The following is a 22,274-nucleotide window of genomic DNA, read 5'->3' as shown; positions in this document are numbered from 1 at the left end:
CCAAACAAGCTATGCTAGATTCCTTCTGGAATAACTGAAGGCAAGAAGTGTGCAACTTTGTGGCTTCCTAAACCGCCTTAAATTGAAGATAATCCCTCAAGAGAAAGCTGTGGACTGAATAGAAAAACAATGTTGGATTTCATGTTCCCATTTCATTTGAAGCATGATGCAGGGGCTAAGAGAGGACACAAATTTTTTGGCACCAATAGGACTGGATCCTAATTGGCACTGTTCAACAGAACAACAGAAAAATGTAGAAAGGAAAACTTTATAAGCTCCTCATTTTTAATGAACCCACTGAAGCCATTGTGGGCATTTCAGAGGAGGAATCCACACACTACAACAACTACTACCAGTCTTTGTTTTATTTTGGAGAGGTTGGATATACTTCTTTGGGAAGTGCATCAGATTATCTCTGATGGTAATGACATGTTCCCCTTCTAGATGTCTGAAATTTACAGGATAAAAAGAAATGACCAAGACTTACCCCCAAAAATAAACAGAACAAGGGGGCTATTTAACAAAAATGACCCAGATCATATCAACAACTTTTTTTAATATATAAAAAACAAAGGTCTATCCAAAACAAATCCAAAGAACAATTAAAGCAAGTTGCCAAAACCAAAGTACTTCAGTTGGATGTCAATCAGTAACAGTGAGCTGACAACTGAGCTTTAATTAATTTTGAGACTGTTTCCAATTAGTTAGTCTAGAACACCAGAGGCTTCATGCTGCCTATGACTCAGTGCACTGACTCATCCAGCAAAACTTTTTCTTACAGAAGAAATAGCCAAGCACCCACAAGGATGCAAGATCAAAAGGAAAGAAGGTTCACCAACCTCCTTAGCAAAAGCCTTGTGATAAATTTAGATGACCGGAAGACTACTGAATATCTTGCAAGAGGTTTAGCAGTCAGAGATAGTTTTCAAAGTTTCATTTGTATTCATTAATAAGAAGAATGGAAAAGAGTCTCTGAAAGGAATTTGGTTTTGAAAAGAATATTCACTGCTCTAAAACTGCAGCTATAAAAGGTGTTTTTGTTAAAAAGTCAGTTTTCTGATAATGCATGATTTCAATGAAGATTTTGTATATAACGCCGTTGAAGAATTAGAAGACATTCTTCTGACCATAGCGTTTGTCTGGATAGAGTGTGATTTGATGTCAAAAGAAACTGCTGGGCATGTCTGCATGTGGCATAGGCCAAGGCAAGTACTACAATATAAGCTTACCCTCAGGTTTCTTCATGATGGCAGCCACCACGTAACTGGTTAGTTGACCTCAACACAAAATAATCATTTCAAATTACAATTCAACTGATTTCTGTTCAATCTATGTCTATATAAATTTAAACAATATCTGAATAAATGAATTTCTGTTCTTGAAAAGGATACAAGAAGGTGGAATTAAAAATGAAATAGAACTAGCTTAAAATAATCTACTTTACGCACATTTTATCCAAGCGGAAGGTTTCTATTTACTCAAATCGGATCGCTTGTGGTGCCATCCAAACGTTCTAACACGACTGCCAATTAAGCATTCTGTGTTCTGGAATTCAAATAGAACCTTAAGATTCACTCATTCATTCAGCAGTATTTATTGAGCACTTAGTGTGTGCAGAACACTGTACTAAGCACTTGGGAGAATACAATATAACAATAAACAGACACATTCCCTTCCTACCACTACCTTACAGTCTAGAGGTGGGGAGACAGATATTAATATCAATAAATTACAGATATGTACATAAGGGCTGTGGGGCTGGGAGGGGGGAAGAAAAAAGGGAACGAGTCAGGGCAATGCAGAAGGGAGTGGGAGAAATGGAAAGGGGGGGCTTAGTTAGGGAAGGTCTCCTGGAGGAGATGTATCTTCGAAAAGGCTTTGAAGGCGGGGGAAAGTAATTGTCGGATTTGAGGAGAGAGGGCATTTCTAGGTCAGAGGCAGGACGTGGGCTACAGGTTGGCAGCGAGATAGGCGTGATCGAGGCACAGTGAGAAGGTTAGCATTAGAGGAGCAAAGTGTGCAGACTGGGTTGTAGTAGGAGATTAGGGAGGTGAGGTAGGACGGGGCAAGGTGATGGAGTGACTTAAAGCCAATGGTGAGGAGTTTCTGTTTGATGCAAAGGTGGATGGGCAACCACTGGAGTCTTTTGAGGAGTGGGGTGAAATGTCCTGAACGTTCTTGTAGAAAAATGATCTGAGCAGCAGAGTGAAGTATGAACTCTAGTGGAGAGAGGCAGGAGGCTGGGAGGTCAGCAAGGAGGCTGACGCAGTAATCCTTGTGGGATTAGATAAGTGACTGAATTAATGTGGTAGCAGTTTGGACGGAGAGGAAAGGGTAGATCTTAGCAATGCTGTGAAGTGGTATCGACAGAATTTAGTGATGGATTGAATATGTGGGTCATTCATTCATTCATTCAATAGTATTTACTGAGCGCTTACTATGTGCGGAGAACTGTACTAAGCGCTTGGAATGTACAAATCGGTAACAGATAGAGAGAGTCCCTGCCCTTTGACAGGCTTACAGTCTAATCGGGGGAGACGGAAAGACAAGAACCATAGCAATAAATAGAATCGAGGGGATGAACATCTCATTAAAACAATAGCAAATAAATAGAATCAAGGTGATGTTCATTTCATTAACAAAATAAATAGGGTAATGAAAATATAAATGGTATATATACTGTCAAATGAGAGCAACAAGAATAACGTCAAGGTTACGCGTTTGTGAGACAGGAAGGATGGTGGTGCCATCTTCAGCGATGGGAAACTCAGGGGTGAACAGGGTTTTGGTGAGAAGATAAACAGATGATCTCTGTTACTTGCCAGAGGTCAAAAAATATAAGTGACAGAGGGGAATGGGGTTCAAGTAAATTACTTTCCTCAATTTGTCTTACCAAAAAAAATTGCCATAAAAATTGATTTGACTGTAAAAGTGCTTCCACAATCAAATTGAATCATATATTGCTTCTCCCTTATTTTGAAGGCATGCAACTTCAAGTACAGAGGATTTGGGGGGCTATGGTATAAGAATCTAGAACAGTGGACAGTCCAAGCACTTATGAAAATATTGTCTTTTAAAATTTCCAGAACTGAACTTACAGGTCTCTTCACTTGAGTTAGAACTGAGAATTTTATTTAGTTCCCCCAGTACGTAGTTTCCATAGTAAGCCATATTAGGAGGGCTTTGAGGATGTTTTGAGGTTAACTTTAAAAACATATTGGATCAATAGGTTTGTTGGGGAATGGGGTTAGAAGTGAGAAGGATGTGTAAAGGAGACAGACTGAGGAAGAATGGTGCAGCCACCTCACTGATAAGACCATCCTGATTCTCCATAAAACAGATCAAGAATTTTGTTTCTTCTGTCTGCCATGCATCTACCCTGAGGACCGAAGGTTGATCAACCCACTACACTATTCTTTCCTGAGACAGATCATGACAACAGGAAAAATGGGAAAAGAGTGAATTGCCTCCTGGAATTTACCCTTCTTATCTCTTACATAGGAGGAACAATGCATTATACATGAATATATACTCACACTTTTCATTTTAAAAGGGGATTGAATACTGGCAACATATTTCTTTTTGATAGAGTATAGGACATGCTATGAACACTGAACTGTCAGATGCAACACATTGAATTAAACAACTATTTTCCAGTGCATCATTCTGACAAGTCGAAGTTTGTTTGCTGCCTAGATGGAATGTCAACTGGGGAAATCGATTTCCACAATTTCTGAAAAAGTATCAGTACTTGTGTAATATTTACATTCCTGTTGTTGCTCATGGAGTTTCAATTAAGTCCAGTTCACATGTATCTTCAGGAAAAAAAAATCAAAGGAACGTTCCCAGAAAACAAGTAAGAATGGAACGGCCAACAACAACTGTTTAGTACAGTGTCTGGCACATAGGAAGTGTTCAACAAATGCCACAATAAGTATTATTATTGAGCACAGAGCCCTGTACTAAGAGTTTGAGAGCGTACAATGCAATAGTTGTAGACATGTTCCCTTGTCCATCAGTAGCTTAGTGTACAGGGGGAGAGAGACATTAAAATAAATTGTGAATATGTACCTAAGTGCTGTGGGGCAGAGGGTAGGGTGAATATCAAATGCTTAGAGGGTACAGATACTTGTACACAGGTGAATGCTGAAGGGAGAGTAGGGGAAATGAGTGCTTAGTCAAGGAAGGCTTCTTAGAGGAGATGTGATTTTAATACGGTTTTGAAGGTAAAGAGCGTGATGGTCTGTCAGACATAAAAGGAGGGGGAGGTCCAGCCCAGAAGCAGGACGTGGGACAGACGAGGGCAATAATAATGTTGGTATTTGTTAAGCGCTTACTATGTGCCAAGCACTGTTCTAAGCACTAGGGTAGATACAAAGTAATCAGGTTGTTCCACATAGGGCTCACAGTCTTCATCCCAATTTTACAGATGAGGTAACTGAAGCACAGAGAAGTTAAGTGACTCGCCCAAGGTCACCCAGCGGACAAGCAGAGGAGCTGGGATTAGAACCCATGACCTCTGACTCTCAAGCCTGGGCTCTTTCCACTGAGCCACGCTGTAGTAACAGTAATACAGTGAGTAATAGAGGAGCGAAGAGAGCATAGTAGTTGTAGTGGGAAATCAGGGAGGCACGATAGAGGTGGGCAAGGGGATCTGGTGCTTTAAAGCCAATGGTACGGAGTTTCTGTTTGATGCGGAGGTGGATGGGCAACCAGTGGAGGATACTGAGGAGTGGGGTAACATGAACTGAATACTTTTGTAGAAAAATGATCCAGGCAGCAGAATGAAGCATGGACTGGAGTGGGGCAAAACAGGAGACAGAGATGTCAGTGAGGAGGCTGGTGCAATAGTCGTGGTGGGAGAGGATCAATGGTTTGATCAGCATAGTAGCAGTTTGGGTGCAGAGGAAAAGGGGGACTTTCCCGTTGTTGTGAACGTTGAGCCGACAGGATTTGGTGACAGACCGAATATGTGGGTTGAATGAGAGAGATGAGTCAAGGGTAATGCCGAGGTTACAGCCTTGGGGAAGAGGATATACTGAATAGTTAAAAAGGTAATAAAGATTCCTAAATTGTAGTAATAAACAGAACCATATTTTCTTCATTTGTAGGGAGTAAAATAACTTTGGGTTGCTGTTTTTTAATCTCAGAGTAACAACAAAGATGTTGACTAATAGTTTCTGTCATTCAGTGGCATCATGAGTGGCACCCCAGAGCAATGCCGGGAAGGAAAAGGGAAACAATTTTAAAAGCCATGGTGAAGGGACAAGGGGAAGAAAGTTTAAAGAGATTTGGGAAGGCGCAGAGAATGAAAGATGACAGGGAGGTGGTGGTGAGGTCACTTGACTGCCAAGCAGAGTCAACAAGGACGATTAACATGTCCATTTTCTGCTGATGAAGTGAAAGTTGGCTATCCTATCATGTAATTAGGGTGGAAATTTTATACCCATCAGTAGAGTTCTATCTACCCCAGCATTAAGCACAGTACTCATTACACAATAAGCACTTAAATACCACCATAGAAATAACATTAGCAGTTTACTTTTCAGATGCTCCATCCCCTGTTCACTAGAGGTATATGACCAAATGTCTTAAGGTCCAGGGTTTGAATTGTAAGCATCCTGCCTTTCTCCATTTTGGCCCCCGCCACCAAATTCCTCAATTTGAAGTGGCATCTATGTCTAAAGGGACCTGGGGAGGAGAATAAAATGGCATGGAACTTGATTTCTGTATTTGGGAGTAATTCAGGTTTAATGAGGACTAGACCATGTTCCATCAGAAGCAAACTGCACGGCATGCCCCACGCCCCAGTACAAGCATTTTCACAGATCCTTTTTGCAGCGAAATGGCTGATGAGGTCCCTGACTCATTTTTAATACACTAAAGCAAGAATTGGCAGGTTTTGGTGGCAGGTGAGCTCTGGCTTTCAGAGGCAAGGGGGCGGTTCCGAGGTGCTCAGTCAGGAAATACCCTGTCTGAACAGGAGGGTGCATGATTGATCGAAGACTTCTGACTTTAGCCAACTGCTAATCTAGCTACAATCTTGGCACTCACCTAGGCTCTTGAGGCCAGGGGTAGAGTCGAAGGACAAGAACATAGCGTTGGCAAACCTACGATAGCGTCAATCAGGATGACATTCTGATACCAAGGTTTCACAGCAGGGTTGGAGGGAACTCCTCAGTTTGCTGAACCTCCTGTTTTTGGAATAATAACAATTGTGGTGTTTCTTAAGCACTTATTCTGTGCCAGGCACTGTTCTAAGTTCTGGGGTGGACATAAGCAAATTGGGTTGGAGACAGCCCCTGCCCCTCATGGGGCTCATAGTCTTAATCTCCATTTTCCATATGGGGTAACTGAGGCACAAAGAAGTGAAGTGACTTGCCTAAGGCCACACAGCAGACAAGTGGTAGAGCCAGGATTAGAACCCGTGACCATCTGGAAGCCACTCTGCCTCAGGTTTATTTCAGGTGGAATTGTGGATGGAACTGAGTTCTTCACCTAAACTCTGCCAGCCAAAACACGACAACACTAGGAAGGTCAAATTTTTGCTACTACCTCACCGCCTACGACAACGATGGACGGAAATAAAATCCCAATTAGTATTTGGGCTTTCCACTGGGGCAGCCTGGAAATAAGAGCTACAACCCTTAGGAACTGAATTGAGGTGAAAGGCATTTCTACAAAGTGCAAATTTCATCAAGATTCTGTCATGTTGGGATGGCTCACTGAGCCAGAGCCCAGGATGCCTTCTCTGTTGCCTATCACGCCACCGATAAAGTAGGGATGTGTAGTGGGCCCAGCCCTGTTCAATTTATTCTATGCTGCACCTCTGAAGGATGCAAAGAGAAACCAGCATGCAAGCAGACCTGGATGCACATTGTTGCAATTACTGTGGAACTTCTGGGAAATTCTACCAACTCAACAGATTTTTGAGTAGCATCCAAAATCCCAGAAACAATCATTCGAGAATGACTGAATGCAGTGACGGCACCTTTAAGAGACCCAGCCCCAAGAAGACCGCCACATGACCATAACCCGCTTCACTGAATCAACCAGGTATTCCAGGTTGAAGATAAGTCTAAAGAAAATAAAAGTGATGGATCAACCTACCCCAGGGAAGCCATACATACAACTCAAAATTCATATAGGCAACATACGGCTGGAAGCCCTGACAGAATTGCATACTGATCAACAACGGAATGACAGGTAGGGAAACAAATGAAATCAAGAAGGCCGGAACATACTTTGGAAGATCTCTGGACCTTGATATTCTCCTTACCCCTAACCCCACAGCACTTATGAACATATTTTTGAATTATATATTATAAATGACAATCATATTAATGTCTGCCTTCACTCTAAACTGTAAGCTCATTATAGACTGGGAATACGTGCTCAATATGATTGACTGAGACTTTCAAACAGAGTGGGTTAGCAGCATGGTAGACCAAAATAAAGGTCTACAGAGCTATGGGGCTGCCTAACCTTTTTTCCAACTTCGAGAATGAACCCCATACAAGCACCTCACCTGGTTCCATCAGCATCACTGATAAGGCATACTTTTTTTTAATTGTACTGCACTGTCATTGTCAGAAGAATGCTTCTAATTCCCTCCCAGCGTCCTGCCCAAAATGCAGCATGCACTTAAGAGTTGCACATTGCAGCTGCAATAGCCAGAAATATGCCTAGAGAAGGGATTTCTTTAGGCATTAAAAGCTATGGGAAAGATGAGGGAACATAGTACAGAAGCAAATCTCAAATTAGATGAGTATGTACCCTTCCACACTTAATAAAAGCAATAGCTAACCCAAAACCAATTCAGATTGAAAAGGAACTAAGTGATAAAATCTTGAACAGTTTTTGGAGGAATCAAGGTAAATATGGTACTTCTATTTATAGCTTAAATGTATCTTCCATGGTGACCCCGAAGGCTACAGCCCTGCTGTGGAAATGAATAATACATCTAGTAAACGGATCGCTCTATCTCTATCACTATTGAGTCTTCAGAATAAATTAACATATGTTCATAACAACGACAAAAAACCCCAACAAAGGCCAAATACTATGCTTAGGCTCCTATTTCCAGTTCCGAGAAATAATTTTATTCTGATTTATCAATAAGAAATTACTTCAAGCTTAAGCATCTTTTTTTTTCCCCTGTGGAAAGCATTGGGTAATCCCAAATTGGGATGCTTATTTTTATTTATGTCCTTTCTTGGAGTTTCGTGACCACCTCTTATTTGATTGATTTGCAGGGTGTTAATTAATTAGTGGTGTTTATTTACTGCTCACTGTGTGCAGAGCACTAGACTAAGAACTTGGGAAAGTACACTAAATTATGTTTCAAGTAAGATTAAGTAATTTTACAAGATTATGTATCTGGGTAAAATTACAGCAGCTTTACAGATTGATTTTTTTTCAATCTAGTCCAAGAGTTTTATCACAGTTTCCAACATTTCAACAACAATGCATCAATTAGCAATAAAAGTAAATATCCAAGAGGCTCAGTACCATGACTGTGGGTCATGTTCAAGTTTTAATAAAATTTTGTACCCACAGTGGGTATGTTTGATGAAAAAATGGACACATTCTAAAAAAAAACAGACTCCACCATTTTTTATTTATTTTTCAATCTGGACTCATTAGAGATGAAGGATCATGAAAACTGAAAATGGAAATGATTTTAACCCATAAAAGTTCATAATAATTTGATGAAAATAATCCCTAACTGGAATTATTACATACATGCAATAATAGCAAACTTTCATTTTTTTTCAATTACTTTCAAGTTTGCACAGTAAAACTGCCATCAGTTGAACTTTATTTATGATTTTGATCAGTAAAGTAGGACTTCCCTGTAAAAGAGTTGAAACAGAAATTAAAATAGCAGTTCTACATATCTGGGCTCTGTTAAATTGGAAGAAATTTCACGATCCATATAGTAGAAGTGCACAAATATTTTATAAGCTGTTTATAGACAAAACCATAGTTACAATTGCAAAGATACAGATTACTGAATTATTTGACTAATATTAGATGGGATGCTTTTCTCACCCTTAAATTTAAATCCAGAATGAATACAAATGGGTTTTTGGACTTTTTTTCAGATTTTTCATACACATAAAATTTTTGGGTGCTGAGTCTTAATGTTCAAGAGTTTTGGTTCCCATTTGATTTTGCGGCAATTCTAAATTACAAATGTGATGCCTTGGTCTCTCCCCTCCACTCCTTCAAAAATGTCCTGATCTGATATATGGTTCAGTTAGGCCTTCCAAAAGCAACTTCAACTATATATACCCTATGTTTCAACGGGGTAATACTTAACTCCTTCAAAGGCACGATCACCTGCTTCAGAGAGGAATTACTTTTTATTACTAGTGTTATTATTGATAGTAATGATAATTTTAGTATTTGTTAAACGCTTACTTTGTGCCAATCACCATATTAAGCGCTGGGGTAGACGCAAAATAATCAGGTCCCATTTAGGGCTTACAGTCAAAGTAGAAGGAAGAACAGGTATTGAGTCTCCACTCTGCCGATAAGGGAACTGAGGCACAAGCAAGTTAAGTGACTTGCTCAAAGTCACACAGCAGACAAATGGCAGAGCCGGGATTAGAGACCAGGTCCTCTGATCCACCAGACCTGTGATCTTTCCAGGAGGTCACAGCTGCTTCTAACCCATCCTTCCCTTTCCAGGTCCTCTCCCCATTTCAGTCTCCTCTCCTGTGGCCTGAGAGATTACTGGTATGTCCTCTCATACTGGCATTTGTGTCATTTCTATAAAAGAGAGAAGAGCATTATGCAACGGTCATTTAATTGCATTGTTTCCCACCAGATTAAATCCGTCAAAACACATCCCTTCATAATTTCAAAACTGAGTCCCTGGAGAGACAGTCTCTGCTTGATCCCATTTGGGTATTCTCCCAGTGCTTAGTCCAGTGCTCTGCACCCAGTATGCGCTTAATAATCATAAGTACTATTTCTACTACTCTTCAAAAGCCACCTCCTCCAAGAAGTATTGCCAACCTCACTGTCACGTTATTCCATCAGTCAAACTGATATCTGCATCATATCTACGTATCTCACAACTACATCTAACCATTTTTTTTTATTGCCCATTTTGTTCTTATCATTTGTATCTAGGCACTTACCTTATGCTACTGTATGGTAGTAAGCTGTAAACTATATATTGTAAATTACTTATTTATTCATATCCATGTCTATCACCCCCACTAGACTGTAAACTTATTATGGGCAGGGGATGTGTCTGCTAATTCTGCTGTATTGTACTCTCCCAAGTGCTTAGTATAGTGCTCTGTACACAGTAAGTGCTCAGTAAATACCACTGATTGATTGATTAGATTGTTAGCTCCTGGCTCCCAGAAGTAGCCTCAATCTTTAGCTCCTACTGTATGTTTGCCCAAGGATAGAGTGCAGTGCTTTGCAAACAGTTAAATAAAAGGCTGACGACACTGATCTATCTAATCCCTATGAAGAGGAAAAGTGGGACACAGTACCAGCCCAAAACACCCAAGAGACCATGGGACCACCCTTCACCATTAAATTTTCTCCCTTAAACAGACATCGAAAAGTTAAATGAGCAAACTGGAAAGTTTGTTTTGAATCTGGAATATAGGCATAGATCCTCATTTGAATTTGATGCGAATGTGTGCAACGACACTCCAATATTTACAAAGCAAACAAACTGCCTAAATAAGATCTAAGGAACTGGACAAAGGGGGAAATGTACCAAAGGTGAAAATTAATGACCATAATTTCTAGGGCCACAGTTGTCACTGAGCTAAAACTGAAAAAGTACCCTGATAAATTGTATTTGGTTTATCCCAACGGTGCAAAGCTTAATGCAAGTGGAGGAGGCAGTTAGCAGAACAGCACTACAAGATGAGTCACTGCTAAATTCTGTAACTTGATTTATTGAAATATAACATCTTAAAACACTGTACTCTGTTATGTGGAAAAGCTGAGAAGCAGAAGCAGAGTAAAATTAGCTGTTATGAACACCGACAGGGCTGAATAGCACTTCTTTCCACCTGTCTCAAAAATGATAACTGCATTTAAGAGAACGGCATTGACAGGTAAGCGCCACTGCAGGTAACCCTTTGCAATAGCTATGATTGTAACTATTGATCTGGGACTCGTCTACTGGGGAGCATGACTCACTAAAATGTGCTCTACCAACAGAAAACAACTTCATTTGCTTGCGGGTTTCATCTCTTCAGCTTTCAGCTCAGAATGGACTCCCTTTTCTCCCCTTTAACTCAGCAAAATATTAAAGATTAGAGGCATAACGCCCATCTTTAGATCTTGGGAAAAAACTCTCTTCATTCTCAAACTGAAATAGTTACAAGAACTAAAATATAACACTGCATCTTTCCCTTTCATATATTTTTTTTTTTAACTAAAGTCTTCTTTTGCCCTATGGTGCCAAAATGTGTTCAAAACTCAGTTCCCCACAGAACTACTTAGCTGAAGGAAGTCAAGTGAAAAAAGGTGACACAAATAAAGTTACCTAATAAAGATGTAAGTCATTTATTTGGCCTTTCTTGCCCCATTCACCTTCTCCTTCCACCTCAGATCCGTAGAAAATCCCTACCACTCAATTAATGAGTGGTGGAAAGGTTGTCCGTGGCTGAGGTTTTCAGTCGGGAACTATGGGATGACACAACTTTTTATGCAACTTTTTCCAACATAAAGACACATATTTCTAAGGGGTTCTCTTATGTCATCATGATTATTAAAACATAAAAGTCATTTGTCAGAATACAGCGAATTCATTTATTCAATCGTATTTATTGAGCGCTTACTGTGTGCAGAGAACTGTACTAAGCGATTGGATGCCACTTGTGCTACCATGAAGGTGCTTCTTCTGAATTGCGAGGCAAAACGAGTGACCCCTTTGTTTCTATGTGACCCTGGGCAAGTCGCTTCACTTCTCTGTGCCTCAATTCCCTCATCTGTAAAATGGAGATTCAGACTCTGAGCCCCACATGGGACAGTGACTGTGTCCAACTTGATTTGCTTGTATCCATCTCAGTGCTTAGTACAGTGCCTGGCGCGTAGTAAGCACCTAACACATACCATCATTATTATCCTTATTATTACTTACAGACCCTTGTTTATGAATATGCAATATGAAATTCATTCTCAGAGAGTACCAGAAACACATTTTTGCACAAATTTTCCCACACTTCCCCTGCCACTCTTCAGATAAGATGATGCAATAAACCATTTAAATTATGGAATAATAAACTTAGAGAGAAGTCTTTTTGCTTCTTTGGAATTTTGATCAATGGTATTTACTGCAAACTCTCTGTGTGCAGTGCACTGGACTAAACAAACACTTGGGAGAGTACAATACAACAGAGTGGACAAACATATTCTCTGCCCACATCAGGATTACAGTTTTTTATTGCATGGAATTTATATGAAACAACAAAAAATGTGCCTCATTCTACATTAAAAGGAATTATTTTTAAATCCCCAGGTAAAGAAATTCCTGTGAAATAAAAGATTTAAAAAAAGAAAAGAAAATCACGATATGCCCCACAGACCTTGTAACGGTTTAATATTAGAAAGCTATACTTTGACAAGAGCCTGAACCTCACAAATCACTTTAATAACCATCAAAATGGGAAAAAAAATTGAGTATTTCCTTTATTTACTTTGACATAGTAAATTGTTTTCTTAGTGTTTACTGAAATATCATGTTACTATGAATACACTGAAATCAGAATGAGTTATAAAAGCACAGCCTTAGGAATAAACTTCAATTAATTACATTTCCCCTCAGGTTCAACGCTGGATTGTAGCTGAAGTTGATCAGAATGGCTCTGAGTGCTACTCTTATATTCAAAAAGACTACATAGTTTCTCAGCAGGTCTCAGGTGAGGATCTTGAAACTATTTATAAACAGAAGGACTAGCCTTGCAGGTGAAAAGCAGTAAACTGCTTGTCGTGGGGAAGGCAAAAACACCTTTTCAAATCACAGGCCTACCATCAGGATCGTTTCTAGGTTTCATGTAATCATTTGGAAATAATAATGTTGGTATTTGTTAAGCACTTACTAAGTGCAGAGCACTGCTCTAAGCACTGGGGTAGATACAGGGTGATCAGGTTGTCCCCCATGGGGCTCACAATTTTAATCCCCATTTTACAGATGAGGTAACTGAGGCACAGAAGTTAAGTGACTTGTCCACAGTCACACAGATGCCAAGTGGCAGAGTCGGAATTCGAACCCATTACCTCTGATTCCTAAGCCCAGATCATGGGCCTAGGACTCAGGAGGCCTGGACTTCAATCCCGGCTCTGCCCCATGCCTGACCACGTAGCCTTGGGCAAGTCAACTTTACCTTCTCTGTGCCTCAGTTATCTCAGCTGTCCTCCCCCTTTTACCGTGAGTCCCACCTGAGTCAGGAATTGGGTCTGAGCTGCTTATATTGTATCTATCTCAGCGCTTAGTTCAATCAATCAGTGGTATTTATTGAGTGCTTACTAGATGCAGGGCACTGTATTAAGCTCTTGGGTGAATTCTTGGCATATGGTAGGAACATAACAAACAGAGCAGTGGCCTTGGAGTCAGAAGACCTGGGTTCTAATCCTGCCTCTGAACATCTGCTGTGTGACCATGGGCAAGCTACTTAACTTCTCTATGCCTCAGTTACCTCATCTGTAAAATGGGGATTAGGACTGTAAACCCCATATGGAACATGGACTGTGTCCAAACTGATTAGCTTGTATCTACTCCAGTGCTTAGTACAGTGCTTGGTACACAGTAAGCACTCAACAAATACCATGAAAAAAACCCACAATTACTGTTAATTATCAGGATTTCCTGCAAGTTGATAAGACCACCAAAGCTGTCCAAGGACAGGAAGCAGGAGGTTTGAACAAAATGAAAATGGGTGAGAGGTAAAAAGCCATGTCTCCCACTTGATGTCATTCATTACCATCCGCTTCCCAAAGAGAATAAGATTTTCTGGTCGGCCCTTCTCAGCCACCCATTTCCAGACAGCCAAGGGATGGGGAGTAGCTGACTGAACTTTGCAAGCGGTGAATATTACCTTCTTTCAAACAGAACAGGGTCCATATTCTTTGCTTGGAAAAAACATTCTCGAAATACTTAGTCTAACCTCTCAAAACACCATTCACCTAATGTTAATTTGTATTTCTTTCACTGTGTTGGAGTAAGAAACAGTCTGGGCTGCAAATGTTTTATAGTCGTATTTGTGAAAAACATGCTTGGGGGACTATAGAACTTCAGACAAAACACCGTCTCCCCCTCATTTTTCCTCTACCCATTCAAGCAAGTAACTTTGCAAAGCCTCACATATAGTACAAGAGGTGTCAAATTTGGTTATCTTCAGACATTAAAAAAGTCAATGCATCAAGCAAAATTCTCTTTTGTAAAGTCAGTGTTGACTATAAATGTAGAAAACAGTAATTAAGTAGGTGATTGAAACAAGTGAGGTGCATGACTCAGAGTTTGCAAAGGAAAATGATTTAGGAAACAAGCTCAGTAGGAAAGGAAGCAAATAATGGTTTTTGGATGAAATGGAAACCTTCCTTGTCAAAAGGTTCGTTATTTGCTGATTCCCTAGTACTCTTGAAGACTTTAGAAACCGTGGATTAGATGGTTTTTTCCTAAAGCTGAAACTAATAAGAAACAATTGTACTCACAGATGACTATAACATGTTTTATTTTTTAATGCAAAGAAATACTACTGGTTAAAAGTCACTGGAAACCCTAAATCAAAAGATAATACCCGGCTAGCGTCAGAAAGGAAGACACATGGGAAGCAGCATGACCAAGTGGATAAAGAACGGGCTTGTGAGCCAGAGGGCCTGGGTTCTAATTCCGGTTCTGCCACTTGCCTGCTGTTTGACCTCGGGCAAGTCGCTTTAACTTCACTGTGCCTCAATTACCTCATATGTAAAATGGGGATTCAATGCCTTTCTACTTCTACTCAGACTTTGAGCCCCACATGGGACAAGGACTGTGCCCAATCTGACTAACCTGTATCTCGCCCAGCACTTAGAACAGCGCTCGACACATAGGACTTAACAAATACCATTAAAAAAAAAGACTTCACAACAGTAGGTTATTGGGAAACTTGTTCCTCTTTTGTCGCTGGTCATCCCAACCGTTATTTTTACATTTTTTAAATTAAAACTTGGCTTTTACATTGTATTTCTTAAAGACTGTTCAACTTTTTATTGCAGGATATCCTCGACTTAAGAAACTCTGAGTGAAGGCGAACGGCACTTTCATCTCTAAATTTACACACCGTTTCACCTTTATAACACGCATTGCTTCTGGCTTTACAACTTTAGCTTTCCTTGTGTCACTAACTCTGGAGATGTGAGTGAGGGCAAGGGTGGTGGTGTACGTGGGAGCTACGGGGAAGGGGGAAACGACTTTAAAAGCTTTGATGAAGTAGACAAAGGGTTTAAAGAGGGTGAGGAGACACTGGAGGATGGAGAGAAAGCGGGGAAATCACCTGATAACCAGGAGGAAGTTCAGCACATCCCTTTAAATAGGAAGCAGCGTGGTCTAGAGGGAAAGAGTATGGGCCTGGGAGCTAGAGGACCTGGGTTCTAATTCCTGGTTCTGCCCCTTGCCTGCTGTGTAACCTTGGGCAGGTCACTTAACTTCTCTGTGCCTCAGTTTCCTCAACTGCAAAATGGGGGATTCAATCCCTACTTTCTCATCTAATTAGACTGTGAGCCCCATGTGGGAGAGACTGTGTCAGTATTCATTCAATCGCATTTACTGAGCGCTTACTTTGTGCAGAGCACTGTACTAAGCACTTGGAAAGTCTAATTTGGTGACAAAGAAAGATGATCCCTATCCAACGGGCTCACAGCATCTACCCAAAGCTTCAAACGGTGCTTGACACATAGAAAGTGCTTAAAAAATACCATTAAAATAATAGTAATAATAAGCACCTTTATTAAGCGCTTACTATGTGTCAAGCACTGTACTATGAGCTCTGGGGTACATACAAGATAATCAGTTTGGATACGGTCCCTGTGGGGACTCATGGTCCAAGTACAAGGGGCTACAGGTATGGAATCCCTCTTCTATAGATGAGGTAACTGAGGCACAGAGAAATTAAGCTAATTGTCCACAGTGACCCAGCAGGCAAGTGGAATAGTCACAATTAGAACCCAGGCCCTCTGACTTCCAGGCCCGTGCTCTTAACACTAAGCCACGCTGCTTCTCATTATACTTCAAGAGAGTAAAAATAGGCTCCCCTACTGTGGAACATCTCTGACTCAAAATGAATACATTATTAATGTGGCCATAATAATCCCTTATCATTGATTGGGTAGACAATTCTGGGTAATTTTGGGAAAGAAAATAAGGTATCTAACTTTGACTGAGGGACCAATCCCCTATTTAGAATATTGTTCCCATGATAAAATTGGTTCTGACTTACGTTCTGTCAGGACGCAATTTTCAGGAACCAATTGCGTCTGTGACTGCCTGTACTTTTGGTAGGAAATATTCCACCAAATGAATATTTCAAGGGGAGATCATCTCAGCTACCCCAAAGCTTTGAATCTGTCATTCTGGAAAGGCCTCGCATATGGCCTGATCTCTGAAAGAAATAATAAGAGCTAATAGTTTTCAAAGGGCAAGAAATATTGAGCTGTGAGCAAACGCAAAGCCTAATCTTGCAAAAGCGAACCTTAGTTCTATATACGATGATCTCTTAAATCACCCAATTAATGAACAACATTAATAACAATCAATGGTACTTAGTGAGCGCTTACCATGGGTAGAGCACTGTACTACGCTCTTTGGAGAGTACAGTATAGCAAAATTAGCAGACATATTCCCTGCCCATAATGACTTCACAGTCTAGAGGGAGGTGGAGCGAATATCAGAAGTCCAAACGTCACAGATCCGATTGCATAGATGACGCAGAAGGGAGAGTGAGCGCCAGGGAAAAGAGGCTTGAATCAGGGAAGGCCTCTTGAAGATGTGACCTTAATGATGCTTTGAAGGTGGAGAGAGTGGTGGGGTGACGTATATGGAGGGGGAGGGAGTTCCAGGCTAGGGGAAGGATGCGGAAAAAGGATCGGCAGTGAGAGAGATGAAACTGGGACCCAGTAAGTAAACTGGCGCGAGAGGAGCGGAGTGAGCGGACTGGGCCGTAGTAAGAGAGAGGTGAGATGCGAAGGGGCAAACCGATTGAGCGCTTTAAAGCTGACAGTAAGGAGCCCCTGTTTGATGCAGCGGTGGATGGGCAACCACTGCAGATTCTTGAAGAGCTGCAAGATTTGGACTGAACGCTTCTGTTAATGAAGTATCTATACAACAGAGTGAAGTATAGATTGGAGTGGGGAGAGCCAGGAGGCCGGGAGGTCAGCAAGGAGGCAGAGTCAATTGACCTGTTCTCCCTCCTACTTTGACCGTAAACCCCGTGAGGGGCAGGGATTGTGTCCAGTCTAATTATCTTGTATCTACCCCAAAGCTTAGAAAAGTGCTTGGAACATAGTAAATGCTAAACAAATGCCATTATCATTATTTCTATCCAGTTAATGCATTTATCAACAGGTGCTAGGTACATTTCCTGGTCACCTAGGAGGATCCTGAAAGAAAAGATTCCCTAAATGTGGCAATAAATTAAATCAAGACGATGTACCTAACATTACCTGGCAGATGAAGATGGGTGATGAGAATAAGGATGATCAGTCGATCATATTTATTGAGCATTTTCTACGTAGAGTGCCCTGTACTAAGCGCTTTGGAAAGCACAGTGTAGCAGAGTTGATAGACACGTTTCCTGCCCACGACCTTGACTATTCAGGAAACATAGGAAGTGCAACTTTTTGAAGAATTAAAACAAAACTCCTTTTGCCCACACTAAATCTCTCCACATCGTCAGAACCCTGAGTACTGCCAAAATAATATCAACCGATAATTCTCAACGACACTTTAAAATACATCAGTAAAGGTTCATATACCGATGATGTATTACGACCACTGACATCAGTCTCCTCTTAAAAAAATAATAAAAAGGCAGCTTGAAATAGGAACTAACGAACTCACCTGTCCTTGTTGGGGTGCCAAACAATTAACAACTTCATTGACCATCACCGGTACATGTAATTGTCTCACAGCTTCACAATCTGCATTTTGAGGATCATGTAACTCTTGACCTCCACACATTTCCGTTGGTTCTCTGCCTTCACGTTCGTTATTCCTTTCTTCTGATGAATGTATTTTCCTGGCCAAGGTCCTTAAATTAAATGTGTTGCGTTCAAAATTGCCGGAAAGCCATTTTATGTAAGTTCTACACCAGCACTGGGAGTGCAACATATTAAAGGTCAGCCAATCTGGGAAAAAAAAATGGGCAACGCATATTAGAAGTTATTTTCTAAAGAAATATTTTTTATTGTCTTTGGGGGAAAAAAAGAAAGTTAAAAAGTTTCTAAGAACCTCATGTATACTTCAAATTAGCATTAAAAAATTACAACTGGAAAAGTTCAATTACAGGATTCATCATTGTGGCTTCTAAACAAAAGATGGTGACTCATCTATTTCTTATTACAGGCGAGGAACCTGACAGAATCGCAAAAAGAATCTGAAATGTGTTTTAATCCAGTCTGCTTTGTTGGCACATTATTTTATACTTGGGGGGATTTGAACACTGATTACTCCATCTTCATTTATCAGAAGCATATTTTTGATGTTAATGAAGTTCAAGGATGGATGATAAAAAGGCAGGTGCTCCAAGAGAAAGAACTGGTAATAAAGAAGAAAGGAAGTGCTCCAGATCGGGGTCCTTGAAAGATAATTTTGTGACCAGGAAGGGTAGGGAAGGGAATGGAAGGGAGGGTGGTCTGGTGGTGTTCTCAGGTGGAATGCTCCAACTAACATTTCTGCCCCATAGCCTAATTACAGAAGAAACAAAATGCCCATTAGTATAATCTTGGGAAAATTCACTTGGGAAAAGGGAAGAAATACACTCAAAAAATATTAGAAAAAACAACTTCCTGAACATTTTTCCAACATGGACATCCCCCCAAAATGTTTAATATAATCAGATACCATTACATGAATGAAGTTCTTCATCATTTTTTGAAAGTTGATTTAGGAAGCAGCTGTGTGCCCAGTGGAAAAATCATAGACTTGAGAGCCAGAGGACTTGGGTTCGAATTTCAGCTCAGCCAAATGCCTGCTGTGTGACCTTGGGCAATTAACTCCACTCCTCTGTGCCTGAGTTCCCTTGTCTATAAAATGGGTATTCAATGCTGGTTCCACAACCTACTTAGACTGTGAGCACCTTGTTCATCCATTCAATTGTATACTTACTGTGTGCAGAGCACTGTACTAAGCACTTGGAAAGTACAATTCAGCAACACAGAGAGACAGTCCCTGCCCACAATGGGCTCACAGACTAGAATGGGGGAGACAGACATCAAAACAAGGGGGATCCGGACTGTGTCCGACCTGATTAACTTGTATTTACCCCCACACTTAGAACAGTGCTTGATGTACAGTAAATGCTCAACGAGTACCGGAATAATAAAAATACGTTAGGATCAATGAGTCAAAAACAAACGTGTGAAAGCTCAGGGTTTTACAACGAGCCTTTACCTGGAAGTAAGCTTCTTGTCGGCAAGGAACGTGGCTACCAACTGTGTTGTATTGTAGTCTTCCCAGGTACTTAATACAGTGCTCTGTTCACATGAAGCGGTCAATAAATATCATGGATTGATTGACTGGTTGACAAAAGCTTCCCAAGTGACCAAAGGTCTTCAAAGAAAATGTCACTAAAGCTCTTGGTCCTAAAGTTTAAAACAACAAAGATTAAAGCAGAAATTAAGAACACCAGATGGAAAGGAGGTTGTTACTGGAAACATTCTTTATGGCATTCGTTAAGCACTGGCTATGTACGAGGCACTGTACTAAACGCTGGGGTAGATACCAGCAAATCAGGTTCCACACAATCCATGTCCCACATGGGGCTCTCAGTCTCAATCCCCTTTTTTCCGATGAGATAACTGAGGTTCAGGGAAGTCGGGTGACTTTCCAAGGTCACACAACGGACAAGTGGTGAATGTTTCCAACAAGGTTGGAAAACAATCTAGAAAGTCTGAAAAGGAAAACAGAAAATATTGCAAGATTCCTTATTTAATTTACAACTTGAATTGCTGAAAGTCTATTGGTCACAAGCCAGTCACGGGGTGCTTAATACTATTCCAGGAGCATAGGAATTCATCATCAATGGCAAAACTCCTCACTCTAGGCTTCAAGGGTCTCCATCACCTTGCCCCTTCCTACCTCTCCTCCCTTCTCTCTTTCCACTGCCCACCCCGCACGGTCCGCTCCTCTGCCGCCCACCTCCTCACCGTCCCCCGTCCTCGCCTATCCCGCCGTCGAACCCTGGGCCACGTCCTCCTGCAGTCCTGAAATGCCCTCCCTCCCCACCTCCGACAATCTAATTCTCTTCCCCTCCCCTCTTCAAATCCCTACTTAAAGCTCACCTCCTCCAAGAGGGCTTCCCGGACTGAGCTCCCCCCTTTTTTCCCTCTGCTCCCTCTACCTGCCCCCTTCACCTCTCCACAGCTAAACCCTCTTCTCCTCCCTTTCCCTCTGCTCCTCCCCCTCTCCCTTCCCACCCCCTCAGCACTGTACTCACCCGCTCAACTGTATATATCTTCATCACCCTATTTATTTTGTTTAATGAGACATCGCCCTGATTCTATTTATTTGCTATTGTTTTAATGAGATGTTCTTCCCCTTGACTCTATTTATTGCTACTGTTCTTGTCTCTCTGTCTCCCCCGATTAGACTGTAAGCCCGTCAAAGGGCAGGGACTGCCTCTAACTGTTGTTGATTTGTACATTCCAAGCACTTAGTACAGTGCTCTGCACATAGTAAGCGCTCAATAAATACTACTGAATGAATGAATTTCCCAAAAACCTACTATGTGCAGAGCACTGTGGTCAGCGCTTGGTAGAACACAATACAACAGAGTTGAAAACATTTCCTGAAATCCTTCCTTAACTATTTTCCAAATGGCCAAACACTTCAATCCAGCCTTCTCCACGTTCTCTACGTTCTCTTGTCATTACTGCACTTACCTCAACTCTCAATGGCATCTCTATTAACTACAATAACACAGCAAAGATTCTTGGTTTCAATCAATCAGCGAAGCGACGGTATTTATTCAGTGTTCACTCTATGTAGATCACTGAGCTAAGCACTGCGGAGAGTACAACACAATAGAGTTGGTAGACTGACTTGCTTCAGTCTAGAGTGGGGAGGCAGACATTAAAAGAAATTACACATGCCGTGCAGGTGTTTCTGATCATCAACACCTGTCCTGCTATGCCCGTTGAGCAGGGAGTCTCCGTACTGGGATGGGCACTTCAGGAGAAGCTGATGATGATGTTGGTATCTGTTAAGCACTTACTATGTACAGAGCACTGTTCTAAGTGCTGGGGTAGATACAGGGTAATCAGGTTGTCCCACGTGAGGCTCACAGTTAATCCCCATTTTACAGATGAGGGAACTGAGGCACAGAGAAGTGAAGGGACTTGCCCACAGTCACACTGCTGCCAAGTGGCTGAGCCAGGATTCAAACCCATGACCTCTGACTCCCAAGCCCAGGTTCTTTCCACTGAGCCACGCTGCTTCTCAGCTGCAAGGATTTGGAGAGAGATGGAGCTGGGACAGCCCTCTCTACCTTCGTATCCCCTCGTCTATCATTTGAAAGCTTGTTGTGGGCAGGGAACGTATTCGATAGCATTTATTAAGCGCTTACTATGAGCAAAGCACTGTACTAATTGCTTGGAATGTACAATTCAGCAACAGACAGAGACAATCCCTGCCCATTGGCAGGCTTACGGTCTAATCGACGGGCTGACCGACTGTTGTATTGTACTCCCCTGAGCGTCTGGTACAGTGCTCTGCACACAGTAAGCACTCCGTGAATGCCACTGATTGACGGGACCCTGAGACTGGTTTAATATTAACCATTCCCAGCCTGAAGGCAGAGACTGTTTGGTTTTCACTGTGAATCCTCAAGCTCCTCAGCCAGCGGTAGGAATCCTGAGACTGACCCGCCGTGTGACTTTCAGTGGTCCTGGTGTGGCTAGGCTTTGCCTCTCCAAAGCCCAAAAGGACCACTTGGTTATACCCAGAAATCAAAGGCCACTGGGAGATCTTGCAACCGAAGGAGGCTCAAACAGAACACCGTATGTGGACGGTTTCAACAATACAATGTTTCCATCAG

At 41.4% G+C, this 22,274-nt stretch overlaps 1 protein-coding gene across 4 annotated transcripts in view; it reads right to left on the bottom strand.

The window, feature by feature from the left end:
- Nucleotides 1–22,274, bottom strand: part of METTL15 (methyltransferase like 15) — a 164,235-nt gene that overhangs the window by 135,988 nt on the left and 5,973 nt on the right. The window contains exons 1-3 of one of the 4 annotated variants that reach the window (XM_007658427.3): nucleotides 21,121–21,228; nucleotides 19,631–19,821; nucleotides 18,080–18,366 (exon numbers count right to left, since the gene is read on the bottom strand). In XM_007658427.3, coding sequence (XP_007656617.2) covers nucleotides 18,080–18,349 — 270 coding nt within the window. In that variant the 5' untranslated portion in view covers nucleotides 18,350–18,366; nucleotides 19,631–19,821; nucleotides 21,121–21,228. Of the gene's footprint in view, nucleotides 1–18,079; nucleotides 18,367–19,630; nucleotides 19,927–21,120; nucleotides 21,229–22,274 lie in introns of those variants that run through there. The other 3 variants (XM_029060553.1, XM_039911458.1, XM_039911459.1) reach the window with 3 other exon arrangements.

This window comes from Ornithorhynchus anatinus, chromosome 3 (genome assembly GCF_004115215.2).
Source record: "Ornithorhynchus anatinus isolate Pmale09 chromosome 3, mOrnAna1.pri.v4, whole genome shotgun sequence".
Classification (NCBI taxonomy): domain Eukaryota; kingdom Metazoa; phylum Chordata; class Mammalia; order Monotremata; family Ornithorhynchidae; genus Ornithorhynchus; species Ornithorhynchus anatinus.
The sequence above is the reverse complement of the archived record's forward strand: the minus strand, read 5'-3'. Positions and strand labels throughout refer to the sequence as shown.